The sequence below is a fragment of the Sus scrofa genome, chromosome 18 (genome assembly GCF_000003025.6).
Source record: "Sus scrofa isolate TJ Tabasco breed Duroc chromosome 18, Sscrofa11.1, whole genome shotgun sequence".
Taxonomy (NCBI): domain Eukaryota; kingdom Metazoa; phylum Chordata; class Mammalia; order Artiodactyla; family Suidae; genus Sus; species Sus scrofa.
Window position 1 is genome coordinate 2,712,499 of NC_010460.4, and position 27,129 is coordinate 2,739,627.

Below are 27,129 nucleotides of genomic sequence, written 5' to 3' on the forward strand. Positions count from 1 at the left end.
CTCCGGCCAACGAAACCTCACCTTGCTTCTTTTCCTTAAGAGAATGTGGAAGGAAAATGCCTGTCGTTTGGGTTCTGAGTAACCAGGGTTTGCCCGTTCGATGAAAGATGATCACTTATCCGCTTTTTCTTTTCTGCCGTCCGGCTCTCATCTTTGTCTCCCAGCCAGAGCATCTTGAGGTTGTTAATGTGACTTTTCACAGTGCCTCTGTTTTTAGATCTGGAAAATATAATTTGGGTTAAAACTCGATGGGGAGTCGCTCAGGCCGAGGGGTTGCCGTGGTGACGTGCTGGGGAGGGGAGCTGCGTGGCCGGAGGTGATCGCAGGAGCCTCTGGGTTGGGCTTTGTTTTAGCACCAGCTGGCGGGCCTCCTCTCTCCAGGCCCCGCCTCCATCTGCTGCCTCCCTGAATCACTGCCCAGTGCTGAGAGCATCACGGAATAAGGCATTTCCTGGGGTCCCGGGGCTGGACACATAACAGAGCCCTGGTTTTGTTCAGCTACAGAGAGGCTAAAGGACAGGTTGGACTTTTGTAGCCCCAGAAGATAGATCTCAGTGGGTCTAAGCAAAACATCATACTTTTTCCATGTCGGGGACTGGGTCGGGCCAGGTGGTAGGGCATTCTGGCCAATGAGAGAGGGAGTGTGCCAGGGGCTCTGGGAACGCTTTCCTTACAAATACAACTTCACGGGAATTCCCGTCGTGGCTCAGTGGTTCACGAATCCGACTAGGAACCATGAGGTTGCGGGTTCGATCCCTGGCCTTGCTCAGTGGGTGAAGGATCCGCCGTTGCCGTGAGCTGTGGTGTAGGTTGCAGGCACGGCTTGGATCCCGCATTGCTGTGGCTGTGGTGGAGGCTGGCGGCTACAGCTCCGATTAGACCCCTAGCCTGGGAACCTCCATATGCCACGGGTGCGGCTCTAGAAATGGAAAAAGATGAAAAACAAAAAACAATTACAACTTCACAGGTTCTGTTTGTAAGGAAAGTGTTACTAGGGTGCAGTGGGTTAAGGATCCAGCGTCGTCACTGCTGTGGCTCAGGAGTGCTGCCAAGAAGCCGATTGGGCTGTCACTGCGGTGCTGAGCTAACCAACCTGAGGAGGTCCAGATATCTGGAAATAAACTTTTTATCGCCGAATTGTGTTCCCCTAAATTCATATGTCGAAGTCCTACCTTCCTCATTCCTCAGAATGTAATGCTATTTGGACATAAAGTCCTTAAAGAGATAATTAAAATGACGTCTTTAGAGGCCCTAACTCTAGTGAGGATTCAGATTATAATCATAACCCTTGGATTAGGAGTTCCCATTGGGGCTGAGCAGTAACAAACTCGACTAGTATCCATGAGGACACAGGTTCGACCCCTGGCCTCACTCAGTGGGTTAAGGATCTGGTGTTGCCGTGAGCTGTGGTGTAGGTCCCAGATGCAGATCAGATCCTTCGTTGCTGTGGCTGTGGTGTAGGCGGGTGGCTGTAGCTACGATTCCACTGGGAACTTCCGTAGGCCACGGGTGTGGCCCTAAAAAGCAAACCAAAACCAAAACAAATCCAAAAAAACCCAGTGGATTAGAATCGGTCACTGGTAGAGGATGGTGGGAACGGAACGTGCCCACTGCACTGCAGTGGCATCTTGAGACAAAGCACGACGCAGGCAGCTCTGGATTCTCAACGGGTCAGTTTATTACAGGGTGGGGCCTGGCGGGCAACCCTCTGGAAGTATTGGCAGTTATACTCCCCGCCGCTGAGGGCCCCCCGGGCAGGTTTACAGTGAACCCGGGGTGTGGGGTCAGTGCCTGGAAACAGGAGAGCATCCCCAGCCCAGGAGGTCTCATGGTGCCGGGAATACGCCGGTGAAAATCTTCGTGATTCTTCAGAGGCTGACGGAGCAAGAGGCCCCCAGACCCAATGACCATTAACAGTACCTGCAAAGCCCTGGCAACAGAGAGGTGATTTTCTGCCCAGTACTGTCCAGGGCAGGACAGGTGCAGCTCTCACTGATGCCAACAGCCGACCAGCAAGTCATAATCCAATCCGACTGGTCTCCTATAAGAAGAGGAATTTTTTTTTTTTTTTTTTTTTGGTCTTTTTAGGGCTGCACCTACGGCCTATGGAGGTTCCCAGGCGAGGGGTCGAATCGGAGCTACAGCTGTACCTACACCACAACCACAGCAACGCCAGATCCGAGCCACATCTGCGACCTACACCACAGCTCATGGCAACACCGGATCCTTAACCCCCTGAGCGAGGCCAGGGATCGAACCTGCAAGCTCATGCTTCCTAGTTGGATTTGTTTCCGCTGTGCTACGACAGGCACTCCAAGAAGAAGAATTTTGACGCAGATACACACACACAGAGGGAAGACCGCGTGAGGGCACATACATGCCAAGAAGAGGGGCTCAGAATGAAATCAGCAGTCCTATGCCTTCATCTTGGATGACTGGCCTCCGAAGTGTAAGAAAATAAATCTCTGTTGTTTAACATCTGTTGTGCCCCGGCAGTGGTTCTTTGCTCTGGCAGCACTAGAGCACTAAACCATCACTGAGGCCAGGACAGACGTGGACAGCAAATGGCATCCGCCTGGACTGACAGTGGCTTCGACCGCGAAAGGACTGATGAAAGCACATCTGAGAAGTCAGCATCTGAAGAAGCCCACATGGTCTCAGCAACGTCATCAGGGACCCGGGCTCCTCCACCCTCCTGCGCACTCCGTGTATTGGCTCTTCCAGGTGGCCAGATGGCTGCCATGTCCCCAGCTGCCCCTGCAAGTGACACTGCAGAAGCAGGAAAGTTCCTGCCTCTCTTGTGAAGGGAGCAAAGCCCTCTCCTCTCTCATTGGCCAGAATGACAGCCCACGCCTTTTCCCCACCAACAGCTGGTCAAGCGCACGAAGTACTGTGGTGGGATTGAGCCAGAAGAAGCCAGGTTCCTGCCACGTGTGGCTGCCAATAACTGGATATGAGCGGTGCTTTATTACACAGAAAAAACACGTGGAACAGAAATGGTCATTGGGTCTCAACCGGCAGGGTCTGCGCCCCGCTGTGTAGCCAGTCATTGAGCCTGATGATTTAGCTCCCAAAGAGTCCTGGAATTCATTGATCTCTCTGCATCCCTCTTCCATGACTATAATCCAAGCCACAGTTATTTCCTGCTGGGGCTGTTGCAGTAGCCCATCAGCCTCCCTCTGCACCCTCTGATCCCTTCTAGTCTCTTCCCGGCATCCCAAATGCAGATGTCTTCAAGTCTACATGAAATGCCACGATGGCTCCCTGTGGCTTAGAATACGGATGCACTACCTCACCTCTGCCTGTGAGGCTCTGCCTTGTCTGGCCACCACGCAGCCTCATCACACGCCACACTCTTGCCCTATGCCGCTCCTCAGGTCAGTGGGCTACTGTTTTTATCGACCCCAGACTCACTGTGAAAGTTCTAGGCCAAGGAGGTCACGTGGGCATGGGGTTTAGCATATGCCCTTCCCTCTCTCCTGGACCCTGGCCTCCCTTCACTTGGCAGATGCCCCATATCCCCCAGGGCTTACCCATCACCTTCTAGGGACCCTCCCTTCCAGACAAGGGCCAGCCCACCTATATCCACCTGTGCGTAACCATCAGGAGGCTTGAACCTGAACTGAGTATTCCCCCAGGTGGGGAGTGGGCTGGGGTCTTCTGGTCTCACGGGTGTTCACTCCCGCACCCTGAGTCCTGCTTACTACTGCACCCCTCCCCCAGCCCCGACTGGAGGGTCAGGGGCCTGGGTGCTGGCACTCTCAGTCAGCAGTCCTGAGCTCCCAGCATGATGGCCAGAGAACTTCCAGGAGGGCAAAGGTCAAAGCCTGAGGCCTGGCCTAGACCTCTCACCCTGCACGCCCTTGGCTTGCACCGGTCCAGGCAGGCTGCAGCCCAGCCCAGCCCATCCGTCGGGGAGATGGACGCAGAGCGGTTATTGCCTTTTCTGCGCCCCACCTGTCACGTGGGACCTCAGAGCACAGGAGGATCTTCTTCCTTTTATTTTGTCCTTAATGTTTATTGATTAAAAACGTTTTTATGGCAGTAGAGTGAATTTACACGGTTGTGTTGGTTTCAAGTGCCCAGCAAAGTGATTCAGTCATACATATACTTTTTTCCAGATCCTTTTCCATTGTCTGTTATTACAAGATATTGAGCGTAGCTTCCTGCGCTCAGCAGCAGGGCTCTGTCCTCTCCATATGCTACAAAGGGCAGTGGGTTAAACCCGAGGCTCCCGTCTGGAGCTGGTCAGTCCTTCTTGGTCATCTGTGGACTCCTGAGTGGCTGCGGCGAGGACCGTGGGGCCCCTTTCCACCCTCCATGCGATGCCCAGAAGACAGGACTTTAATATTTACTGATTGGCCGCATGAATGAGACACAATTCTGGCCCCGGTTAACTCCAAAAGGCGGCTGTCTTTGCAAATGAGGGGCTCTCTGTGGGGCTAAATGACCCACCCTTTCCACGTCTGCAGGAGTGTCGCCGGCGCAGGCAGAAGAGTTAAGGAGACTGCAGTGGGCACACGCCCCAGCACGGATTAAGAAAAAGGAAGGAAAGGGGAGTTCCCCTGGTGGTTCAGGGCTAACAAACCGACTAGCATCCATGAGGATGTGGGTTCGAGCCCTGGCCTCGCTCAGTGGGTTAAGGAGCCGGCATTGCCCTGCGCGGTGGTGTAGGTCATAAATGTGGCTCAGATCCCAAGTTGCTGTGGCTGCGTGGTGGGCCGGCGGCTATAGCTCTGATTCGACCCCTAGCCTGGGACCCTCCGTATGGTGCACATGTGGCCCGAAGAAGCCAAAAATAAATAAATAAATTAAAAAAGAAAAGAAAGAAAAATAAAAATGAGGAAAAGATGACAGGACTTGATAGTGCATCTTGCCTGGCTCAGCTCCTTCCGCTGGTGGCCGTGCCTCTTCCTGCGAACAGGTCTCTTTGGGTCCCAGCCCAGCCACCTCCTGCCTGCCCTCGGAGCTTCAGCTCACAGGTCCCTCCTCATGGGGACCCCCTGAAGCCCCTGTAATTCTCCCTGCTCCCGCCTCACGCCATCTCAGGGTTGCGTCTCTGTTGCCAGGCTCAGGTGCAGGTGCCGGGGGGGACCTGAAACAACGGGGATGTTCATTCAGTTCTGGAGGCCAAAAGTGGGGTGTCGGCAGGGCCACCCCCATCTCAAACCTCTAGGGGAACATCCCTCACCTCTTCCTGTGCAGCGTGGTGGCCAGGGACCCTTGGCACGTGGACACGAGGCTCCAAGCTCCGCATCTGTAGTGCATGGCCCTCCCCGTGTGTGGCACTCGGCCCCCCTCTGTGGGTGTCGGCCTCTGTGTCTCCCCTGGGTCAGGGTCCACCCTGATGAGTGCATCTTCACCTGAGACCCCATCTCTGGAAGGTCACATTCAGAGGTGGGGGATGGGTGGGGATGTGCACACCCTCTGGGGACACAGTGCTGCCTATAACATGGGGGTGGGGGAGGGAGCTGCTGCAAGAGCTGCTGTTCCCTCCCCAGGCCGCCTGGCTGGCACTCACCTCTCCATTAGGCCGAGAGTGTCACCAGCCCCAGCAGGGACCCCAGAGGCTGTGCTTGGCCAGGCCGGGCTCTTTCAGCTTCAACCCCACGCCTCATCTCTGCATCTCTTGGCTTGTTTCTCACCTGCCCGTCATAGCCCCTCCGTGTGTCCAGGGAACCTCGAGCACAAGCCGCTCGCACAGGAGACCGAGTACTATTTGCAGACGGGTGGGGCCAGTGCTTTCCAGACATCATGGCTTTGTCTTTCCCAAAGTACACATTTTGGTATTTTCAGCCGTGGGAAGACCGTGGGACTTTGGGTGGCTGTCCCACAGTCGCAGGTGCACACCGACTTTGGGTGTGTCAAGGATGCAGGCAAAAACCAGGCATCAGTCAGAGCGCTGACCAGCAACCTCCAAGCCTGGAACCTGGTTCTGTGTCTTAGTATCTGCCCAGGTGAGTCTGCTGGTCGCCGGCGCTTATGCCCGGAATGCAGAGCCACCAGTGCCCTGCATGGCTCAGGTGTCCTTCTTCAACCTCCTGGCCTCCTGGGAGGGTCGGCAGGTGCCTGACTCCCGCCCCCACGGCACAGGTTCGCTCTAGTCAGTGAGCCCGCTGACCAGATGCTCCTGGCAGGGGCGAGCTCCTTGACGGCCTGGCCATGACCTACTCCTGGGGACCCCTGAACCTTGCCCACATCCTGAAGACAGCTGGTGTGCAACCTCCAGTCAACTCAGGAAGCTCTAGCGAGGGTGCCTGGCAGGCTGCAGGTGGGAAGGGAGTCCAGACCGTGAAATGCTTGCAGTGCCACGGGGCTGGCAGGTCCCGGGCTGCCTGGGTGCTGTCCCCAGCGGCAGGTCTGGGAGGACGTGTGCCCACAACCTGCCCTATTGAGCTCAGACACCCCTGAGCCCTTAGGGACAGTCCCAAACCACCCACCACCACCATCTCCCCTCACTCCAAGAAAGAGACAGGGCTGGAGAGGGGAGGAGGCAGACAGACGGGCGGAGGCTGGCGGGCCCAGCTGGGAGGAGGGCTCGCCCTCTGGCAGGCGACGTGACCCGCCACCCCCCCAGGAGGCTCCACTCCCGCCGCCTGCTCTAATAAACTCGAAACTCCAGTGACTTAAGTGAAGATTTCAGATTAACATTTAAATTAACGCCGGACTAGAAATCTGGAGGCCCAGGTCGCTGAAGTGACTCCGTTAACTTGTTCTGTGACCTGGGGCGAACATTTAAAATGATCTTTTCTCATCGAGCTGCCCCTCCCCTCCGTGGGGAGGTCAGGATGGTGGACCGGGAGGACCTCAGCCCCTCCTGGGCTGTCCTGGAAGCCCCTCTGTCCGTGCGGGAGGGGCTCGCCTTTGCCCCTGGGTCGCTCTGCTTGACCTGCGAGTGTGGACACTCCTGGCCCCTGGAGGCTGGGACTCCAGGCAGCTGGTGCCAGAGAGGAGAAAGGGAGGGCCACCTCTGACCACCGGGTGTTTGGGGACCAGAGCCAAGGACAGAGAGCCAAGGACAGCCCAGACCGCCAGGGTCTGAAGCCCAGGTCTGCAGACACAGAGCAGAGAGCTGCGGAGGGTTCCGGGTTCCTGGGCCGGTCGCCAGGTCAAGCTGAGGGTTCAAGAACGTGGACTCACGGGAGTTCCTGTCGTGGCTCCGTGGTTCACAAACCCGATTAGGATCCATGAGGACATGGGTTCGATCCCTGGCCTCGCTCAGGGGTTAGGGATCTGGCGTTGCCGTGGCTGTGGTACAGGCCGGCAGCTGTAGCTCCAGTTCGACCCCTAGCCTGGGAACTTCCATATGCTGCCTGTGCAGCCCTAAAAAGACAAAAAGACAAAAAAAAAAAAAAAAAAAAAAAAAGAGTGGACTTTTGCCGAGGAGCGGGGAAGGGGTGGCCCTGGCCCCTGGCCGAGGGACACGCGTGCCAGGTGCTTGTGAACTTGTCCTCACCCTCCGATGAAGACAGAACTGCAAGGGAGGTTGGCTGAGCGAAGCCACAGCGGGCAGGCTCTGAAAAGTGCCCAGGACAGGGGTCCACCCTGCCCTCTGGTACCCTTCCCGCCAGCCTGCCACATCCCTCTCGGGGGTGCTGCTCCCCCAGAAGCAGCTCCATTGCCCAGGGGCCGGACCAGCCAGCCCGCCCTCACACAGGCCGGTTCCCTCCCTGCTGCCAGGAGACGGTTCCCACTGTCCTCCCTCTCGAGGGACCAAGGAGGACAGGATGTCAGGACCTCTAGGAAGTCCCTTCTCTTCCACTCTTGTCTGTCCCCGGGGGTCCTCCCTGCCCCTCCGCCTGTAGTGGTCACCCTGCTTTCCTCCCGAGAGGCCTGGGCAGTGGCCCTGGGCGGTGGCCCAGAAAATACCCTCCCATCAGCCCCGTCCCCACCGGCGGGCTCCCACGGCCACAGGAGCACAGGGTCACATTTGCTGCAAGAGAAGTGACCTGGAAATCAGTGGTTAACTCGGAGATGGTGGAGGAGGACCGTCCAGGTTGGTGGGAGACCGGCCCCATGGTGCCCAGGGGCCAGGGGCCAGGGGCCAGTGGGACAGGAGGGCAACCCTAGGCCAAGGGCCCTCAGGAAGGTGTCCAGGCATGTGGTTCTGGAGCCAAGTTATGTGGCCGCAGGAGCTGGAAAGGTTGGGGGATGCAGCCTCTGCCCACTGCATGAGGGGCCTGTCTCTCCTGCTGGTGGCCTTGGAGAGACACTCCCCTTGGGGGCCGGGGGGCCTGAGAAGGACTGAGTGCCACTCGATGGGCTTACGGTTCCATAACAGGTAACCATAGCAGGTAACCACAAAAGGTAACCATAGCAACCAGCAGCTCCCACTGCCTGAGGGGCATCTGGCCAGTACGGGGCAGAGGCAGGGGCAGTCTGGCTCGTGGGACCCCACAGCCTGGCTCTCCATCAGCTGACCTGCCGCGCACACTCACAGACATGCGATGGGTGAGCCGAGAGGATCGGGGTCGAGTTCCCCATCTCTCTAAGCCGATCTCTCTAAGCCGTGAAACGGGGATGGTCCCGGGGTCGTCGCTCTCAGGGGCCGTGATGCGCGTTGAGTTTGGGGCCCGTGGGGGGCACCCTCGGCACACGGAAGGCAGGAAGCGCCGTCGTGACTGGGGTTGGTCTCGGTGGCCATCGACCACGGTTAAGGCACCTGCCGCCCCGTGGTGATGCAAAACCAGGAAAGAGCACTGAAAACACTGGGTGGGCAGAGCCAGCCTTCGGATTTGGTCTTTTAGAGGCTGTGATCTCCTCCCAAAGACACCCCACCATGCAGAGCTTGGCTGAGACGCAGCATGTTCTCTCCTCGTTTGATGCCAGGCAAGGGGTTGTGACCGACGCCCTTGTCCGCAAGCAAAATCAGTTTCCTGTTGAGCGAACGAGGCTAAAGTTGGAGGCATCTCTTCACTGAGTTTTCTTAAGAAGGACGCCCTGCCCTGACCAAGGGGCAGCATCAACTGTCTGGCCCTTTAGAGGGACGTTTCAGAGGCTCCCTGAGATTTTACACTCAGACAGATAGGCTGTTGGCAGCAGGGCCCAGTTTTGGACAAAGCTTTTCCATCTGCAGAGACTCTCGGGGCAGAGGCGGTGGAATGAATGAAAGTCAGTGTGGCTCTGGAGTCTCTGACAGACTCTGGGGGGTGGGGGCAGCCTCCTTACTCTTTAAAACAAGTATATGTGGGGAGTTCCCCCTGTGGCTCAATGGGTTAATGATCTGGCTTGTCTCTGTGGAGACACCGGTTCAATCCCCAGCCCTGCACAGTGGGTTAAGGATCTCGCACGGCTGCAGCTCCGGCTTCAATTCTCAATCCCTGACCCAGGAATTCCCATATGCTGTGGGTGCAGCTGAAAAAGAAAAAAAAAAAAAGAAAAAGAAAAAGCGTGTTTTAAGTGAAAACGTAAAAATATATGTGGTTTGAAGAAACAGTATACCTAGGTAGACAAAGAAAACAGGTGTCGGCTTGTCTTTGAAAACTCTACACGTTTCTGCCTGGGACCCTATGATGACAGCCCTTCCCAGCCCAGCGCCCCCTGGGTGGTGGGGGTGGGTGGCTCGCTGGCTCCTGCTGGGAGGGGCTGGGGAGCCTCACCCCTTCCAGAGGTGACACAGGCTCTGTGCCTTGTTTAGCGTGCAGGGCGCTGATGGACGAGGTGGAGCACGACGTCACCAAGGCGCGGCAGAAGAAGACCAAGGTGGGCTCCGTCCGGATCAATCCTGACGGGACGCAGGAGAAGAGAGAGGTAGCGGAAAAGAAATTATGTGCCAGTGTATAATTGCGGATGTGGGCAATTACCAGCCATTTATCCAAACAGCAGTTGGTCTTAATCTTCTAACCTTTCTCTTGTTCAGGGTATCAGTTCTAAATTGCTTCTGAGTCCTGGGGGACCCAAAGTAATCTTTAAGCTTGAAATTGAAGGCTCTCTTCCCGGCACCTAAATTTTGTGTCTTGTCAAGTCGGAAGATATTTCCTCGCTCTTGCTCTCATCAGGATAAAAATAGCGCTTCCATGGTTCTTGGCGAGGCCAGCAGGGGACCCAGAGCGGCGCTGGGGGCTGCCTGGAGACCCGAGGAGGCCGAGCGCCCTCCCCTGGGCCCCTGCCCCCCACCTTCAAGATCTGCGGGGCTTCCTCGTGGGGGTGAGGATGTGAGACCCACCTCCGGCCAGACTCGGGCACTTGTCTGAGCAGAAGGAGGGGTCACAGCCCAGAGGGGCCCAGCCTGGGCGTTGGTGCCAGGGGCTGGGAGGGTGGGGGCCTGAGAAGCCCGAGGGAAGAGCCGGGGACACCCTGAAGGCGGTGTCTTCTCCCCCCACCCAGCGCTCAGGGGCCAAGTGCTCAGACAGGAGGCCGATGCCACTGTCACCCTAAAGGAAATACTGCAAGCGTGATCCCCAGTACCAGCCAGCTCACTCAGAGCTCGGCAGGATGGGTTTGCCACTGCTGAGTTTGGGCTGGCACACTGTACCCAGTTTTAGAGCAAGTAGGTGACCGAGGAGGGCTGTCAGCTTTGCCCACCTCTTCCTGGAATTGTGTGTCCATCGAATAGCATGGGACAGGGCTGGACAAGACCCACCGGGGGACTCTGTAGGGTGCGAGGAAGGCCTACGTGCACTTTTAATTTTCCTGAGCTGGGAAGCCCCCTTCAGAAGGGCAAGAGAGGAGTTCCCACCGAGGCACAGTGGGTTAAGGATCTAGCATGGCCATTGCTGTAGCACAGATTGCAGCTTCGGCTTGGACTCGATGCCTGGCCTGGGAATTTCCGTATGCCACAGGTGCCGCTGAAAAAGTAAAAATTGAGAGAGAGAGAGAGAGAGAGAAGGCCAGAACCTCCCTTCCCACATCCACCGTCTCCCAGAATTCCACAGATGACCCACCAGAATCATCAGACACCCTGAGGATTCGGGGGCTTCCACGGGACAGTGGTGATAACTCAGGGCTGAATGTCCACGTGGCTCCACTGCAGGCTCCGTTCCCTGTAGCCACGGGTCCCCCGGGGTCACAGAACGACCTACAGAGAAGGAATGGCCCTAGTCCCTGACACCAGCCACCTCGGGTTCCCATCGTCAGGCAGAGCCAGAGACAATGGTGTGTGCACCCAGGCCAACCAGCTTCAAAGATTAGACGGAGTGTCAGCGTTGCAAGAGGTGACACCTTGCATTAGGTGACCTGCTGGTGGTGCCCCTGGGCCAGGAGAGGAAGATGTCTTTGTCGAAAGGATAAGAGGGCAGGAGAGAGTGACCCTGTGACCTGGAGGCCAGGGAAGGGGGGCAGAGGCGGGAACGCGGATGAGACAGGGAAGCTGGCGGTTCTTTTCAAGAACTTGCCGTGACACCCTGTAAGAGAGTTCTAGTCCTGACAGCGACCTGCCAAATTAGCATGTTTTCTGATGGGAAAGTGCCCTGGGGACGGAGGGCCACGTGGGGCTCGGGTAGTGGGCACGTGGACCCGCGCGCTCACCCTGCCTCCTTGGGGTCTTTGCCGGGGTCGATGCTGAGGTACCCTGAGCCCCGACACGGACTCACATTTACCCGAAACCAGGCCTGCTCGCCCCCACGGTTAAGGCTACTCGGCTTTGAGACAACCAGGCTGAAATCACCTGTGTTTTGTTGGTGCTCCGTCTGCCAAGCAGCGAAAGCCTTCATCCTGCTGCCTTTGTCAGTTAGACCAGGGTGACCTCAAGGTCCCGGGGGGCCCTGGGCAGGCCCATCCTGGGCCATGTTCTGCTCAGAGTTGCTGGGGCAGGGAGGGTCGCCTCCGGGAGCCTCTCCGGCCCTCGGCCCTGGAGCCCGACTCTCCGTGCAGACACGGGAGGGTCTGCAGTGACGGAGAGGCTGGTTTTCAAGCCCCGTGTCTGCAAATCGTGTGGCTTTGGGGTCGGGGTGGAGGTCAGGGTTCCTGCCTCCAGGCACCTTCCCTCGATCTCAGCAAACCCTCCTCTGCTTCAAAGCCCGGCGTTTGTTTCCCTCGGCCAGCGGGCTGCTGGGCCAAACTTGAAATGCAGGGGCCTCGCGGCGCGCGGTTGGGCCTGAGCCTCCGCCTTGGACGCGGTCCAGGCGTTCTTGCTGGTGGTGCTGATGCAGCGGCATCTCTGCGTCCTTCTGCTGTGAGCGCAGCATGTGTGTGCTCAGCTTGCATTCGGGAAGCGTAAGAAAAGCACAAAAGAAGCGCCAGGCGGAGGGAGCAGGGGCAGGTGCCCTGGCTGGGGAGGCCTCGAATCTGGGATGTCCCCGGGTCCCTGGCACGCTGGCCAACGGCCTCGCCACCGTCTTCCAGCCCTTTCCTGCTTTTTCTTTTTCGTTCCGTTTTTCCAAGGATGGAAAGAAACACCGACGGCACACTGCGTCCTCCAAGCCGAGGGCCCTGGTGGAGGGAAGCGCCCCTGAGGATCCGTGCTCTGAGGGGCAGCAGCCTGAGCTGGCCTTTCCAGCGCAGTGTGGCTGGGGTCCCTTCTCGCTACTCCTGTGTCCAGCCTGGGGCTGGGGCTGCTCTAGGGAGGGTGGCGTGGGAGGAGGCAGCTTCTAGGCAGCATCACCTGCCCTGGGGGACAGGACAGCCTCAGAGCCCTGGGGGGCTAAACAGATGACCTCGTTAGTGGAAACCAGCAGGCCCCCCGGACTATCCGAGACAGCCCTTCACCCCACATTTCCACATCAAGCTCTCCAGACTGACCTCATTCAGACAATCCAAGCGGCCAGAGAGGCCTCCTTCCCTGTCATGTTTCCAGAAAGTTCAGGAACGAGGGGCACAAAAAGCCCAAGGAGCCTGGTTAGGTTTCTCCAGACTTCAACAGCCCCTCCCTTCACACGATTCCTGATTCCTCCGGGCAGTGGCTGCAGGCGGCCGGGGCCATGTGCTCTGTCCCCTGTAAAGATGGGCTCGGAGGACGAGGCAAGGGCCGAGGGCAGGTGCCCGAGGGGCCACGGGTCCCCCAGATGACATGCTGGTGCCGCCGTCCCCATGGCTGAAGCATCCCTGAGGACGCGGCGCTCTGTGGGTCTCCCCAGCCCCTGCTGGGATGTTCCCTCTCCCGCCTTTTCTGCACTCTGCACACTCTGCCAGCCCTGTTCCCTGCCCTGACCTGCCTCGTGCATCCCCGCCGTGCAGCCCCAGCCTGGCTGAACCCTGGGGAGTGCGGGCCGGCCACACGGTTAGGTTAGGCCTGCCTGGCCCCTGCCCACTGCTGGCCCCACTTGCCTTTGGCTCAGCCACGCCAGCTCCTGCTCGGGTGGGCAGGGAGAGCCCTGGGGCAGAGGCCCCTGTTTCCTCGGAGCCGTAACCCAGCAGGACCTGCCACAGGCCCTGCAGGGACTCTGCAGCCTCCAAGCCTGACTTGGGCTCCCGGCCCCTGGACAGGCCAGAGGGGTGGGTGGAGGCGCGGGGGTGATGAGACCATAAGCCTTGTTTGCTGGCCTCCCTCGAGGCAGGGTGGAGCCTGCTGGGCTCCCCATTTTAGGGGCACCTATTGAGAAGGAGGATGGAAGTCGCAGGACCTGGTGACATGTGACATCTGGAGATACTCTTTGCTGAGGTTTTTGGCGCTGTCCTCTCTTTCCTTGAAGAAGCCGCTGGTTCCCACGCGGCGGCTTTTGCTCCGTGTTGTCCTTTGAGATGCTCTGTTCGTCCTGCGCAGGTACGCGTACCCGCCACGCCGCAGGGACAAGGGTCTGCAGAGGCGGCCGTGGCGCTGGCACAGACGCCAGGGCAGGGACCATCTCCTGTGGACATTTCCCCTGCGTTTTGCAAAATCTGATCAGCAAAACACAGCCGCATGTCAGCCCCGAGCGCACGTCGTTGTGTTTAACAACCTGGATTCGTGGCGGTTTTGTTAAGACACGGTTATCGGCACAAGAAGATACAACACGACAGAGTTTGGAGGAAGCTGTTTTACGTCTGCTTTTCCAGCAAGGGTTTATCCTCATCTTCTAAAAAAGGGATGAAAGCCAGACCTCCAGGAATGAGGGCATCAATGAATTTCTGTTCTCCTGGTGGAGACCCGGAGTCGGGAGCAGGGTTTGGGGTTCCCGTTTAGTCTTACACCTGGGGACCCTGAACTCTGCTCCCTGGCCGTGGGACCAGCAGTTCCCTAGCAGGGGCCCAGGGGCCCCCTTCTTCAGTGGATGAGCGTTAAGCAAAGCATGGACCCCGAAGGATTCCTTCGCCTCGTCTGCCTGCATGTGAAACACGCCACGTTCTCTGCACACCGTCAAGTTCAAATACAGAAAGCGGCAGCCATCGATAATGGGGACAATGAGACCGCTATCTGGTTGAGACTAGACGCGAATGCTCTTTTTTCGTTGTTGTTGGTAGTTCTTTGAATGACTTCGGGAGGTAAATTGGGCCACTTTAATTAGCTTCGTGGTAGAAACACGAACTTCAGGGACTCAAGTTTGAGAAACTGGTATTAATTTAATTAGCTGATAAGTCAATTTAGCGATTGATAGGGTACCCCATCCTGGGGCCCAACCCTGGGTTACCTGCAGTACATGAGCTGTGCGACGGGACATGTGGCCTGTTAACGAGCGAAAAGACAGGGCGGGTTGTTGTAATAGGTTAGCAAGGAAGCCGGGGGCATTCTGTCCCTCCGTAACTTTGCGACTGCACAGGGCCACCCGCCAGCGGGCCATCGATCAGGGTAGAGTGGGGTGAAACCAGCCAAGAAAAATGTCCATAGGTATCTGTATGCATCTTACAGTTGAAGAAAGTGCTGTCTTGCGACAATTCATGTAAGGAGTTGCATGGTAAAAAGTGGGTCATGTCCAAAAAAATTGAGAGCCACCGTAGCAGCTGTGGCCTCAAGCTCTTTTATGTGGGAGGATTACTAGAACCCAGTCAGTGCCACGATAACTCCTGCCTCCCCACGCAGAAATAACCAGAACTCTCGGAGACCAGGAATCATGGCCCACGCAGCACTGTGTTTGCTGGTCTATACAGGCATTTCACGGACCAAGGAAGCAGGGCGCCACGGACACCGCTGAAGTCTTCCAGCCTGGCGGTGGCCTCGGTGGCCTGGCACCCAGCCTCTGGAGTAGTGGGCAGGCACCCCAGCCGCCCTGAGTCAACACTCCAGGTGCACACCGAGCCTGTGCTGCGTGTAGACTGGAGAAGGAACTCTGACCTCGAAGGAGGTAGCTCTTTGACCGGAGAGCTCAGGGCAAACCACCGTGAGCACCGCGTGTGAAAACAAGAAAGGGATTTGGCCTCTACCCTAGTTTCCGGCACAAGAGCTTCCAAGACCCTTGAAGAGCCTGAGTGCAGGGGGTGGGGCACCTCTTTCAACCAGACCTGACTTTGAACCAAGATGACTCTGGGGTTTGAACTTGTAGCTATCCCCGACCTCTAAGGTGGGGACAAGCCTGGAGACTGAGTCTGGTCACCAAGGGCCAGTGACTTCATCAGACTTCATCCTCCTTCTGGCTGTCCCTAAGGTGTGTCCTCTATGATAAGTCAAGGGAAGCTGTCTGCCTGATTTCTGTCAGTAGTTCTAGAAAATTCTCAAACCCACAGCGGGGGTCGTCGTGGGGGCCCAGATGGCCAGCAGGCAGAAGCACAGGTGACAATTTGGACTTAGGCTGGCCTCCACAGTGGGGACAGCCCTGTGGACGGAGCCCTTCTGTTGTGACCCAGGCAGTCAGTATCAGAACTGGATCGAATCCTGGGTCAGCCGGCTGGTATCCGGAGGGAAGTGGAGGGCTGGTTGCTGGGATGGAAAGAACCCACCCCTGGTGTCACAAATGTTGTGACAAGTTTAGACCACACATCAGGAAGTGACCAGCAAATCACATGGGATGCACATCAAGCCCCCAGGGAGGCAGAGGGGAAATGAGAGGCAGGGGGGAGTCCCGAGAAACTGAGAGCTACCCCTCGTCCCGAGCCCTTTAGGCGCTGCCAACAGTGCTACAAGCCGCCAGCCTTCTTCTCAGCTCATGCCAGCCTGAGGTGAACAGCTGACTGTCCCCCGTGGGGTCTCTGGAAAGCCCAGAGCTTAGAGAGGAAGCCCGAGGTGGCAGAGTAGCAGTCGGCACGGCCAGGGAGACGGGTCCACGTGCTCAGACGCTGGGTCGCTCGCTAATCACTGCTGGAGACCCTCGAAGGGGCGGCCCCAGAGGCCTCGGGCAGCTCTGGCTCCGTAAGATAGGCCGCAGGCAGCTGCGGCGTAAACAGCAGGTGTTTACTTCTCAGTGGCGGAGGCAGCACACCTGCAGTGGGTTGGGTTCTGGTGAGGGTTCTGGTGAGAGCCTCTACCGGCCTGAGGACACATCTCCTCTGTCCTCATGTAGCAGAGAGAGCTCCTCTGGTCTCTTTTCTTTTTGATTTTTTTTTTTTTTGCTTTTTTTAGGGCCATACCGGAAGCATACGGAAGTCCCCAGGCTAGGGGTCAAATCGGAGCTGCAGCTGCCAGTCTATACCACAGCCACAGCAACGTGGGATTCAAGCTGGGCACAGCCTAACTAAGCTGGGAAGCTGCAACAGGAGGCTTTATGATGCAACTACCACCCAGTCAGCAATGTTGCCGGTGGAGTTCCCACTGTGGCTCAGCGGTACAGAATCCGACTGCTAACCATGAGGAGGCGGGTTCAATCCCTGGCCTCACTCCGTGGGTTAAGGATCCAGCACTGCCATGAGCTGTGGTGTAGGCCGCAGACACGGCTCAGATCTGGCATGGCTGTGGCTGTGGCTGTGGCTGTAGGCCAGCAGCTATAGCTCTAAAGGGAACCTCCAGATGCCGTAGGTGCAGCCCTGACAAAAAAAAGACAAAACAAAACTAAAGTTGCCGTGGGAAGGTCTCAACTTGAACTAACAGACAAACCAGCTAAAAGCCCTAAGAGCATTGCGTGTGCCCCACAACGAAGTCTGAGTGCAGGTGGCTCCAGACCGGTGAGGTCAGAGGCCCAGCAGCATAAGTGACCCCACGGCTTTCTGTCTTTTCTGCCCTTCTTGGCACATAAGCACAGCTCAGCCTCCCAGGCCGCTTGTCTTTGTGGTCCCCAAACGGCTGCCCAGCTCCTAATGTCACATGTAGGCAACAACGTCCGGAGCAGAAAAGAAGAAAGCGTTGCCTGATATTCCTTTTTAACAGGAAGTTTGTCCAACGCCCCACGCCCAAGACCGTCCCCTTGGTAAATCTCCGGGTCAGGAAATCACAAGCAAGGGAGGGGCCCCGCCTTGAGGGCCCCCATCAGTCGAGGCCCTGCCCCGGGGCTGGAGGGCACCTGCCTGAGCACAGGAGGGCCTTGTAAGTGGGTCTGCCAGCTGCGGAAGTGGGGGGAGAGGGTGGCCACCAGGCCATTCACAGTTCACTGGGGTGAGGGGTCTGCCACCGGGTCAGGAGATGGTCCTTTCTTGCATTTTCTGATAAGCAACAGAAAGAGACAGTATGGGGAGCTCCCGTGGGGGCTCAGCGGGTTATGAATCCGACATAGTGTCCATGAGGATATGGGTTCAATCTCTGATCTTGCTCAGTGGGTTAAGGATGTGGCGCTTCTGGAGTTCCCGTCGTGGCACAGCGGTTAACGAATCCAACTAGGAACCATGAGGTTGCGGGTTTGATCCCTGGCCTCGCTCAGCGGGTTAAGGATCCAGAGCTGCCGTGAGCTGTGGTGTGGGTTGCAGACATGGCTCGGATCCCGCGTTGCTGTGGCTGTGGTGCAGGCCTGCAACTGCAGCTCCCATTCGACCCTAGCCTGGGAACGTCCCGACAAAACAAAAGTAGACAGTGTACAGGTGGGTTGTTGGGCTGAAAGCTACAGCTAGCAATAGGAATTAGGGGGCCACACCCCCCTAAATTGTTTTGTATGTGTTGTCAGCCCCTGGAGAGCACCTTAATAAATTATGCTACTTTGACAACGATGGTGAATAAAATTATGTTCCCGGAACCTCTGAGTCCACACGTTCACCCCTCCAGCTGAGTTCAAACTCTGGCAGAGAGAAGCAGAGGGAAGATCTGGCTTGAAAACCTCCCCAGTCTCCGGGGGTGGGGGGCAGGTGGGGGGCGGGGGAGCATCCCCAGAGGGCCACGGAATAGCAACCGCTGGGAAGAAAACCATTCTTGTCGGATAACAAGTCCTGGCTGAACACTGGGCTGTCCCAGGAACTTTTGCAGGTGCTCCAAGCACCCCCAGGTGGGCCTAGTCATGGGATATGCTGGGGGCTGGGAGGGGAGCTGCTCACTGGCTGGTTTCTGAGCCAGAGGAGCCTTCTCCTGCCCTCCGTGGTGGTGCCAGCACGGCCAGCCCTTTCCCTTGTGAGCCCCGTTCCCCAGCTGCCTTTGCCTCCCTTCCCAGAGAACATTCTGGAGCCAGAGGCCCTCCGCCTCCACCCCCATCCTGCAGGAAGAGGTGGCACACTCGAGCTTCCACGGCCAGCTGGACATTTGCACGAGGGCCGGCGGTTCAGTTCCTTAGCCCTGTCTGTGAGCTCAAGCTTTTGGCTCACTCCGTGCCCAGCCAGCCCTCCCTGCTCTGCGCTCCGTTGCGTGGGCTTCTGTGACCTGCAGCACTGCTAGCTCTTCACCCAAGGCTGGAGTCCCCTCCACTTTCCAAACCCCACGCCCACCCCTCTCTCCTGCTGGAGCGGGGAGCTCTCTGAAATGCCCGGGACCTGCAAAGCGCGGCCTTTGGTTCAGGCTGCCCCCCCAGGCTGGAGCTGCCCGCTGCAGCCAAGCCGTTTTCCTTCCCAGTCTGAGCTCCTCCAGAGAGGCCAAGGTGGGAACTCAGACCCGGAGAGCAGGAGCGAGTGTGTGATGTGTGAGCACACGCACGTGCATGAAGATGCACATGGGTGACGGCACATGCATTTGGGCACACGTGCCTCTTATGCATGCCTGTGAGTGCCCTGCGTGTATGTGGGTGTGAGTGTGCATGTGCACACAGACACCTTGGCTCACAGCCCCTGTCTCAGAGCAGCGTGGAGACTCGGCCAGCAGAGTGGGAAGCAAGGCAGGCCTGGCCGGGACCCACAGGGCTCAGGGCAGTGCAGGTGGCCCCGGGTCGGGGGACCCTGGGGCTCGGTGCTCTTCCCAGCGGGGCCAGCAGGGGCCTTTCCCCGGGGCTTCCATCCTGGCCTGGCTGGTGCCTCAACAGGCTTAAGCAGCCTTCCTCCCAAATGCGGAGATTCAAAATTCATGCTATCCCCAGGGGATGTAGGGGCGGGGGGGGGGGGGGGGGGGAAATGGTGTGTGGTGCAAAATTCCAAGAGGTTGTTTTTAATCCTCTTGGTGGGTGTTAAAACAACGAAGGGGGCAAAGCAGCTAAAAGTTTGTCCTGTTTGCTCGAGGCGCGAAGGACAGACTTTGCTGCCAGGGCGATAACTTTACCACCTGCATATTTTTCTCTCCTAAATAAGAAAATCGCTCTCCTCCCACAGAGGCTGCTTCTCTGGTCAAAGGTGCTCAGGTTTTCCCAATACCTGACCGTGTGGGCGAGTGGAATTCAGACCTGATGTCAGCCTTTGCTGAGAGCTTTGAAGCCAGACAAGGCGGGTTGTGCAAAGCAGGCGTCCCTGTGCCCTGCAGTCCTGACGCTGGGTCAGCTGGGCCTCTGGGTTCTCTTCCGGGGACCAGGGACGGTCTCTCCCTTGGTCTCTCCCTTGCCGTTGCCGGGACCCCCCCACCTCGCTTGGGCGTGTCCTTACAAAAGTAAAGGGAACAGCCCTTAACTGTGCTTTGAGAATCTTTTTGGAAATGGCACCGTCTTCCGTGTTCCCCCCACTCCCACCCCCTAACTGGTGGGCACATTCCACGATTGAGAACAGAGCAAGCAGATCCACTGCCAGCTGCACACATGGCAGGTTCTGACTGCCCGGTTCTGGATGGGGCAGGAGGCTAAGGAAGCGGCACGGGCGCTGCTGTCGAGGTGCATTTGGGGCTGACTGCGGAGGTGGGGGGGCAAAGTCCTTGGAAAAACCCAATTCCCGGTTATCTGTCCGCGATTATGTGCCCCCCACGCCCACAAGTCACCACACAGGCATATCTCTGTGTGGTTTTTTTCTCTGTTCCCCTCAGGGCAAGGACGGTCCCCTGGAGGCATCCCCTGTCTGTCTGTAAACAAGCTTGAGTGGGTATGCAATGGAGATTTCTTAGGTTTTTTGCGTGATAAAGGAGAAATTAGCATATTTTGTTTTCTGGCCTATGACTGAAGAGGAGATAGTTGGTAACAAAAAAAAAAAAAACAATGGCATATAAAGACGTCCTGGACCCAGAGTTCCTGCTGCAACTCAGTGGGTTAAGGACCAGATGTTCCATCCCCAGCCTCTCTCAGTGGGGTAAGGATCCAGCGTTGCCGTGAGCTACGGCATAGGTTGTAGATGTGGCTCCGATCCAGTGTTGCTGTGTTGCAAGCAGGCAGCTGCAGCTCTGATTCAACCCTTAGCCCAGAAACTTCCCTATGCCTCAGGTGTGGCCCTAAAAAGAAAAAAAAATTAAATCCAGAAGGGACGTGGTAATTTTCACTGGCGGTCCAGAGAAGGGATGCTTGTGCTGGACCCTCCCTCGCTCCGGCTTCCACCACTCAGAGGATCCGAGGTCGGGACACCTGCCTCCCAGCATCCTCCACGCCCCCTCAAACTTGCAAAAACATTCATCGGAGATTTGTAAACATTTGTCTTGTTGCCATTTAAAAATAGTCATAAAATCAAGCTCTGTAGATTCCTCCGAAGTGTGGAAATGTTAAATCAACGTAAATGTTGGATTGAAATGCTTTCCTCACACTGGAGCCTGAGTCATTGAGGCGCCCACTCACATGTTGAAGCCCTGGGCCCCCCCCTCCCGCACCCCTAGACTGGGTCTTTGAGGAGGTGATGCTGATGCGGTCAGAGGGTAGGGGCTGACCCTACCCCATCACATGGGACGGGGCTGGCTCTCCCTCCCCCCACCTCCCTCCCCCCACCCCCCTCCCCCTCCCCCTCCCTCTCCCCCCCTCCTCCCCACCCGCCTCGTCTCTCTCTCCTTCTCTCCCTCTCTTCCCCCCACCCCGACCCCCACCCTGTGTGAGGCCACAGAGAGGATGCAGTTTGGACAAACCAGGTAGGAGGCCCCCACCAGACACCAAATCACCCAGCCCCTAGATCGGGGCCCTCCAGCCTCCAGAACCAGGAGGAAAAATTTTCTATTGTCGAATCCAGGCAGTCTGTGGTGTTCGGTTCTGGTGGTCCCGGCTAAGACACGCCCGTCATGAAAACCCATCACTGAGCCCTCCGGGTGGCTGGACAGACGATGGGCCCTGGCCCGTGAGACCCTTCCCTACAGGGAGGCCCGCAGGTCGTGTCCAGTCTGTGGCCACCTCAGCAACGAGGCAACAAGCATGCTGGGGCTGGCGCTGGCGGGCAGCGTGTGACACGGACAGAGAGAAGCACCACGTTCCGACTCCTCAAATATTCTGGCCAAGAGCGAAAACAGCGCCGTTAGCACCGCAGCGAATAGTAAGGTTAAATGCTGGACTATCCCCAGGGAGAGGAAATGAAGCAGATGATTCCAGACCCCTGAACCGACAAAAATAAGAATTCTCAGAGGGCACAAAGTGACGGGCGCGAATGAAAGATTACAGTAGCTTAGCGCAGAATTAAGGTTCATCAACCAAACCCTGGCCACGCGTGTGTTCCAACTGCTCAGTACAAACAAAAGCAGTGACAGAAGCACTGGGAGCTAACGGTACTGGCGAAGGGCCTGCTAGCGGTTACTCACTCATCTGAGCCCCCTGGGGGCTTTGAAGAGGATGGAAATGCCGCCACTTGCCCAGAATCCTGGAGGGAAGTGGGCTCCTGCCCAGGGCCTGCGTTCACAGCTCACCCCGCCCCCAGGGGGCTGGGCCACTGGACTCACCATTAGTTCATTTCTGGAACCGGACTCGCACCACCAAGTACCACGAATGGGGCACTTAAGCAAAACATTGACTCCTGTGGCCCTCAGGGAACTCGGCTCCCTTCCTGGCCCCCCTGTCCGGAGGCGCCGCTGAGCATCCTGTATCCTTTGTCTCTGATCTTTCTTTGCCTTCATTGCCGTGCCTGAGACGGTTCTCATCCAGGCTGGTTCAGACTATTTGGCAAGAATTATTTCACAAGCCTGGTATTAGACGCTGCACAAAAGTCTAAATACATAATGCATTTTGTAATTCTGTCACACTCAAAACAAGCTGTCAAAACTGTCTGGCATGACTTATCCTTAATAAATCCCTTGTCCTGTTAATTGCTCCTTATTCCACCGAATCAGGATTGTTCGAATCCACAAATCGGGGAGGAACGAAGGGATAAAGAGGCTGCATTTAGAGGACTGCCACTGTTCCCCCAGCACAAAAGGCGCGAGGGCTGGCCGCGGGTGCCAGGCAGCACCCCCCACCCCACCCCCATGAGGGAGCTGGCTGTAACGCGCTGCAGCTCTGAGTCTGGCAGTTTCCAACCATTCTTTCCTTGGAGGAAAGAAAAGCGCTGAATGCCTTTGGGGAAGATGACTGAGGTGAGAGGCTGAGTTCCATGTGACACTAATTGTCCTGGAAACGCAGCTTTGGGGGGTACCTCCTTGGTGCTAGAGGTGACAGGTGTCTGCCAGGGCTGTGCAGGCAGTATGGACATGGGCAGGTACCCAGAACACTCCGGGAAGGCTGGACAGGGTCCCTCCCACTGGCCTCACGCTGGGAGAAGGGCTTAGCATCAAATGGACCGGATTATCTTCGGCTTCATCATGTGTGTAGTTCTATGACCTACTTTGTGCAGGCTGCATCTGGAAAAGTGGGATGGGGTCCCCAACCTCGGTTGGCGGGGGGGACAGGACAGGGGCCAAGCCCTGTGGATGGAGAGGAGGGGGTTTCACTGTGGCAATAGTTCTTCCAGATGTGTTTAGTGCACACACACAAATGCACACATGTGTACAAACACATGCACTCACGGGGCTCCTGAGCAGCTGGCCTGGAGCACAGACAAGAGGATAAGGAAGTCACAGGCATTTGTGTCCTCCATGGAGCTGGCTGTGTGATACTGGAAGGAGATGCAGGCCTGTGGCCTCTTCACGTTCTGGGCCCCCCGCCCCAAATCACTGCGTGAACTTCTGGAGGCCTCAGTTTCCTGGCCTGCAGCACAAGATAGAAATACTCACCCCATTAGGTTGTCGGGGGATTGGATCGAGGCAGGTATGCAAGGCTATCATGGTGACGGTGGTGTCACCACGTGCTGGTAGGTAAAAAAGGCATGCGGTTGACACCACAGTCACACACACAGTCATGCCTTCACCTGGGTAGAGGCAGCTCTACACCACACTGGGGGCAATGAGGCTCCCTCAGCGTCTGCACGTGCATGTGTGCACATGTGTGTGCCTGTGCTAGACACATCTGGAAGGACTGTCACCACACCTTCCAGGAGAGAAGGGCTGGCGTGTCCAGCGAAGGGAAGATGCTGGAGTGGCCGGAGCCCTGGCCACAGGACCTCCTTCCTTGGAGGGAGGGGCTGGCTGATGAGGATGAAACCTGGGCAGGATCCCAGCTGGGCAATGCGGCTTGGCTCGCCAGCACAGGGCTGGGCGAGCATCTTCTGGAAAGAGCTGACCACTTTATGGTGGTGATGAAATTTCAATTGCACATCATTTTTGCATGTTGCAAAATATTCTTTTGATTTTTTTCAGCCATTGTACATGTGAAAACCAGTCTTGGCTCATGGACACAGAACAGGCAGTGGGCTGGGGGACCCCCAAGGCAGGTCTCCCAAGGCCAGCACGATGCCCCTGTGTGATCATGTGGGGGCCCAGACCACAAGTTCTGGGGGGACAGGGGCACCGTAATTTTGTTCGCTGCTGTTCCTCACACCTAACACCATCCCTGACACATAGCAGGTGCACAAAAACCATGGGCCAAGTGCTGGATTTCACTGCTTGGGTCTGTGGCTCGTGCAAGTCTCTCGCTGATTGGGCGTCCCCTCGATGGCCATTCCCCGGCCTCCTTGCCCACTGGAGCAGTGCCCCTGTTCTCATCCCAGTGGCCCCCAGCTCCCCTCCGCCAGCTCCCCACTCAGTGAGTGGAGTTTAGCTGACGCAGGAGGCCTCTGCGATCCACCGTCATCTGAGCGGATCTGCTGCCTCACTCCGTCTGGCGCTCGTCACGCTGACAGGTGGGCGAGGCCCTCCCGCAGGTGCCCGCTGGGCCTGAGGACGGAGCTGCCCTTTACAGGCCACCCCACCTGAGCTTCCGTGGACAGGCCTTTTACTCGGGGTCCCTCCGTGCCAAACGGCCTTCCCTTCAGGCTCTACTCCCTCCAGGGGGAGCATGAAGCAGGACATTACAGACTCAGGGCACGTACTGCCCATGGGCCATCGCCACCAGGACCGCCCCCAGCAGGACTCTGAGCAGCCCTGCCCGAGAGTCTGGGGAACAGACGGTCTGTCCCAGCAGGTCTGGGGGCCAGGGGCGCTGGGATGCCAAGGCCGCAGGTCCACGAACCCCACTTCGAGGGCCGCGGGTCCAGACGCTCATAGCTGGCCGGTCTTAGATGCCCTGAGGATGGGAAGGGGTGAAAACCACGAGAGGCCCTCGGGCTCCCTTTTCTGGGCACACTGCCTCAGGGTCGCCAGACAGTCCCACCCCTTGGCCCCTCTCCGAGCCCATCAGTAAGGAGAGTGCAGAATCTCCCAGGGTTCCTTAGATCTGCATCCCTTCCAAGGCGCCTCCAAACGGAAGCCGTCAGCACCCAGCAGAGGGAACGTGATCAGAACCCTTTACATGTATCTGCCGTGTGACTCGCCAAGGAGTTGTCATGGGACCTGATCCGCTTTGCGAGAGCAGGTGTCGTTTCCGCCAGACTTACAGACACGGACTCGGGCCAGCCCCCCCGCAGGGGTGGGCGGGGCCGGACCCGGATGGACGGCGGTCAGGGGTCAGAGCGCATGCGCAGTGCTGCAGCCCAGCCCGAGTCCCGTGTTCCGAGCCCCTCGTGATGTCCGGTCCCCTGGCAGCCCCCTGGCCACCTCGTTGTCAGCATTCAGCTGGATGGGCTTGGGCTGCCGCAGGCGGGGGCTCTGTGGTCTGGGGCTGTTATCGGGGGGCTCAGGGGGCCATGGCACAGTCCCGCTGACCAGGTGGCGGAGACATCAGAAGCCTCCTGTCTCCCGGTCCAGGAGGCCCGAAGCCTGAGGTCCAGGTGTGGGCGGGGCTGGCTCCTGCTGCGGCCTCTCTCCTGCGTGTGGAGACGCCACCTCTCCCCGTGTCCTCACATAGCGGTCCCTCTATGCGTGTCTGTGTCCCCATCTCCTCGCCTTATAAGGGCACCAGTCATTTGGGGTCAGAGCCCCCCATGATCTCATTTGATCTCGGTCACCTCTTTAAAGGCCCCTTTTGCCAAACAAGGTCACCTTTGAAGGTCCTGGGGGTCAGGGCCTCCACACAGGAATTCTGGGGGTGGGCGGCCCTTCCTGGTCACCTGGTGTGGTTGGTCAGGAAATAGCTCGGCCCGAACTTGAGCAGACTAGACCCCTGGGTGCCCACCGGGCTCTGCCCTGTGACTCAAGTGGCCCATGCCTGCGTCTTGGTCCCCAGCCCAACAAGTGGGGGTGATCTGTGGGGTCCCCAAGGCCTCTGTTGCTGTGTCCTCAGGTGCAGGAGCTGGAGAGCGGAGACAGCCATGGCCTTGCATCACAGAGGCCAGGGAGGGGCACCTCCAGGGCCTGGGGCTCCTCACCTGGGAAGGGGGCAAAACGGGGGCCTGTCCCCCTCAAAACTAAGTTTCAGGATGGAATGAGGTCAGGTGCGTCCCCAAGCTGGTTTTAAACAAATATTCCAGAGAGATTCTGCTGTAGCTCACGAGGGCCGGGTCCTCTTTAGAGTCGGCCTCTGGGACACCGGGCATCGTGGAATCTCCATGGATTTAAGGGACACCTCCCTTCGCTCGGCGGCAGTCCATAGACTGTTCTCAGCCCCCTGGAGGCCACTGAGCCCTCTTGTCCCCAAGCGAGAGAGAGAGACAGCACACTGGATGGTGTGTGTGCTGTGCCCGCATCTCGTGAAGGACGAGGAGGGACACACACAGGGGCACGTGGAGCCACGTGCACATGTACACATGCTCACAGAGACACACGTGGACACAGGCAAATGCACAGACACATGTGCTCACGTGTACACATACATGGACACACAGAGAGACATATACCCATATGCACAAGACACACATGGACACAAACACATGCACACATGGTCACACACAGACACATGTACCCACATGCACACAGGCCCACATGTACATATATACACATGCACAGGCATGCACACATGGACACACACACGGACACATATACCCACGTGCACACAGACCCACATGCACACACATGGACACACACAGGCACATGTGGACACATTCATACACGGACACACAGAGATACATAGACCCATATGCACAAGACACACGTGCACGTATACACCTGCACACACATGCACACACGCATACGCGCAGAGGCTCGTGCACCCATACGTTCATTCCTGCACATTGAGGTGCATTAGAATGTCTCTGGAGGAATAAGGACTGGGCTTTAGGGTCTGGGATAAGCATCAGGCTTATTTTTTATTCTATCCATTTGTTCCTTTTGGATTAAAAAAAAAAAAACAGCTGAATGGGTGATTTTTTATTTCAAAAAATTTTTAAAGAAAGAGTGCTTTCTTGACAGCCACCAGGAGCTAGTGTGTGTGTATGTGTGTGCGTGTATGTTTCCACCGTGGAGAAGGCACACCCCACATCTTCTAAGTCCGCCGGCTCTTTTGTCCTCTCCCTCTGAGACCTCTAAGGCTTTCTAAGGAAATCTCACCATTCGCCCATAAGTACACAGATGACGAAACTGGGAAATGCCACAACAGATTCCAAAAATGTGACTTTTCACCTTCTTTATTCTGGGAAAGTGTTTCTCAGGGGTGATTAGAAATGCACAACTATTGTGTTTTCAGTAACAAGACAGTGAAAGACACGCAGATTGAGGGGGGGGCAGAAAATTGCAAAATAAGAACACAGAGATTGTGTGCGTGTGATGGTCAGCTCAACTGAGAGACAAGGAGTCAAGTTATCATCAGCTGGTAGTTCCTGGATCTCTTCCAGGCACAGTCTTTTCCAAGCATTTCTTTTAATTTTTGTTCAGAATCGCAGAAGAGTCCCTCTTAAAAGTCTGAG

At 57.2% G+C, this 27,129-nt stretch overlaps 1 protein-coding gene across 3 annotated transcripts in view; it reads left to right on the forward strand.

Annotated features, from left to right (window-relative positions):
- CNPY1 (canopy FGF signaling regulator 1) overlaps positions 1–27,129 on the forward strand; it is a 62,013-nt gene that overhangs the window by 5,193 nt on the left and 29,691 nt on the right. For 2 of the 3 annotated variants that reach the window (XM_021078816.1, XM_021078815.1), the window contains exon 1: positions 9,648–9,750. The exons of the other annotated variant lie outside the window; for it this stretch is intronic. In XM_021078816.1, coding sequence (XP_020934475.1) covers positions 9,652–9,750 — 99 coding nt within the window. In that variant the 5' untranslated portion in view covers positions 9,648–9,651. Of the gene's footprint in view, positions 1–9,647; positions 9,751–27,129 lie in introns of those variants that run through there. 3 annotated transcript variants of the gene reach the window in all.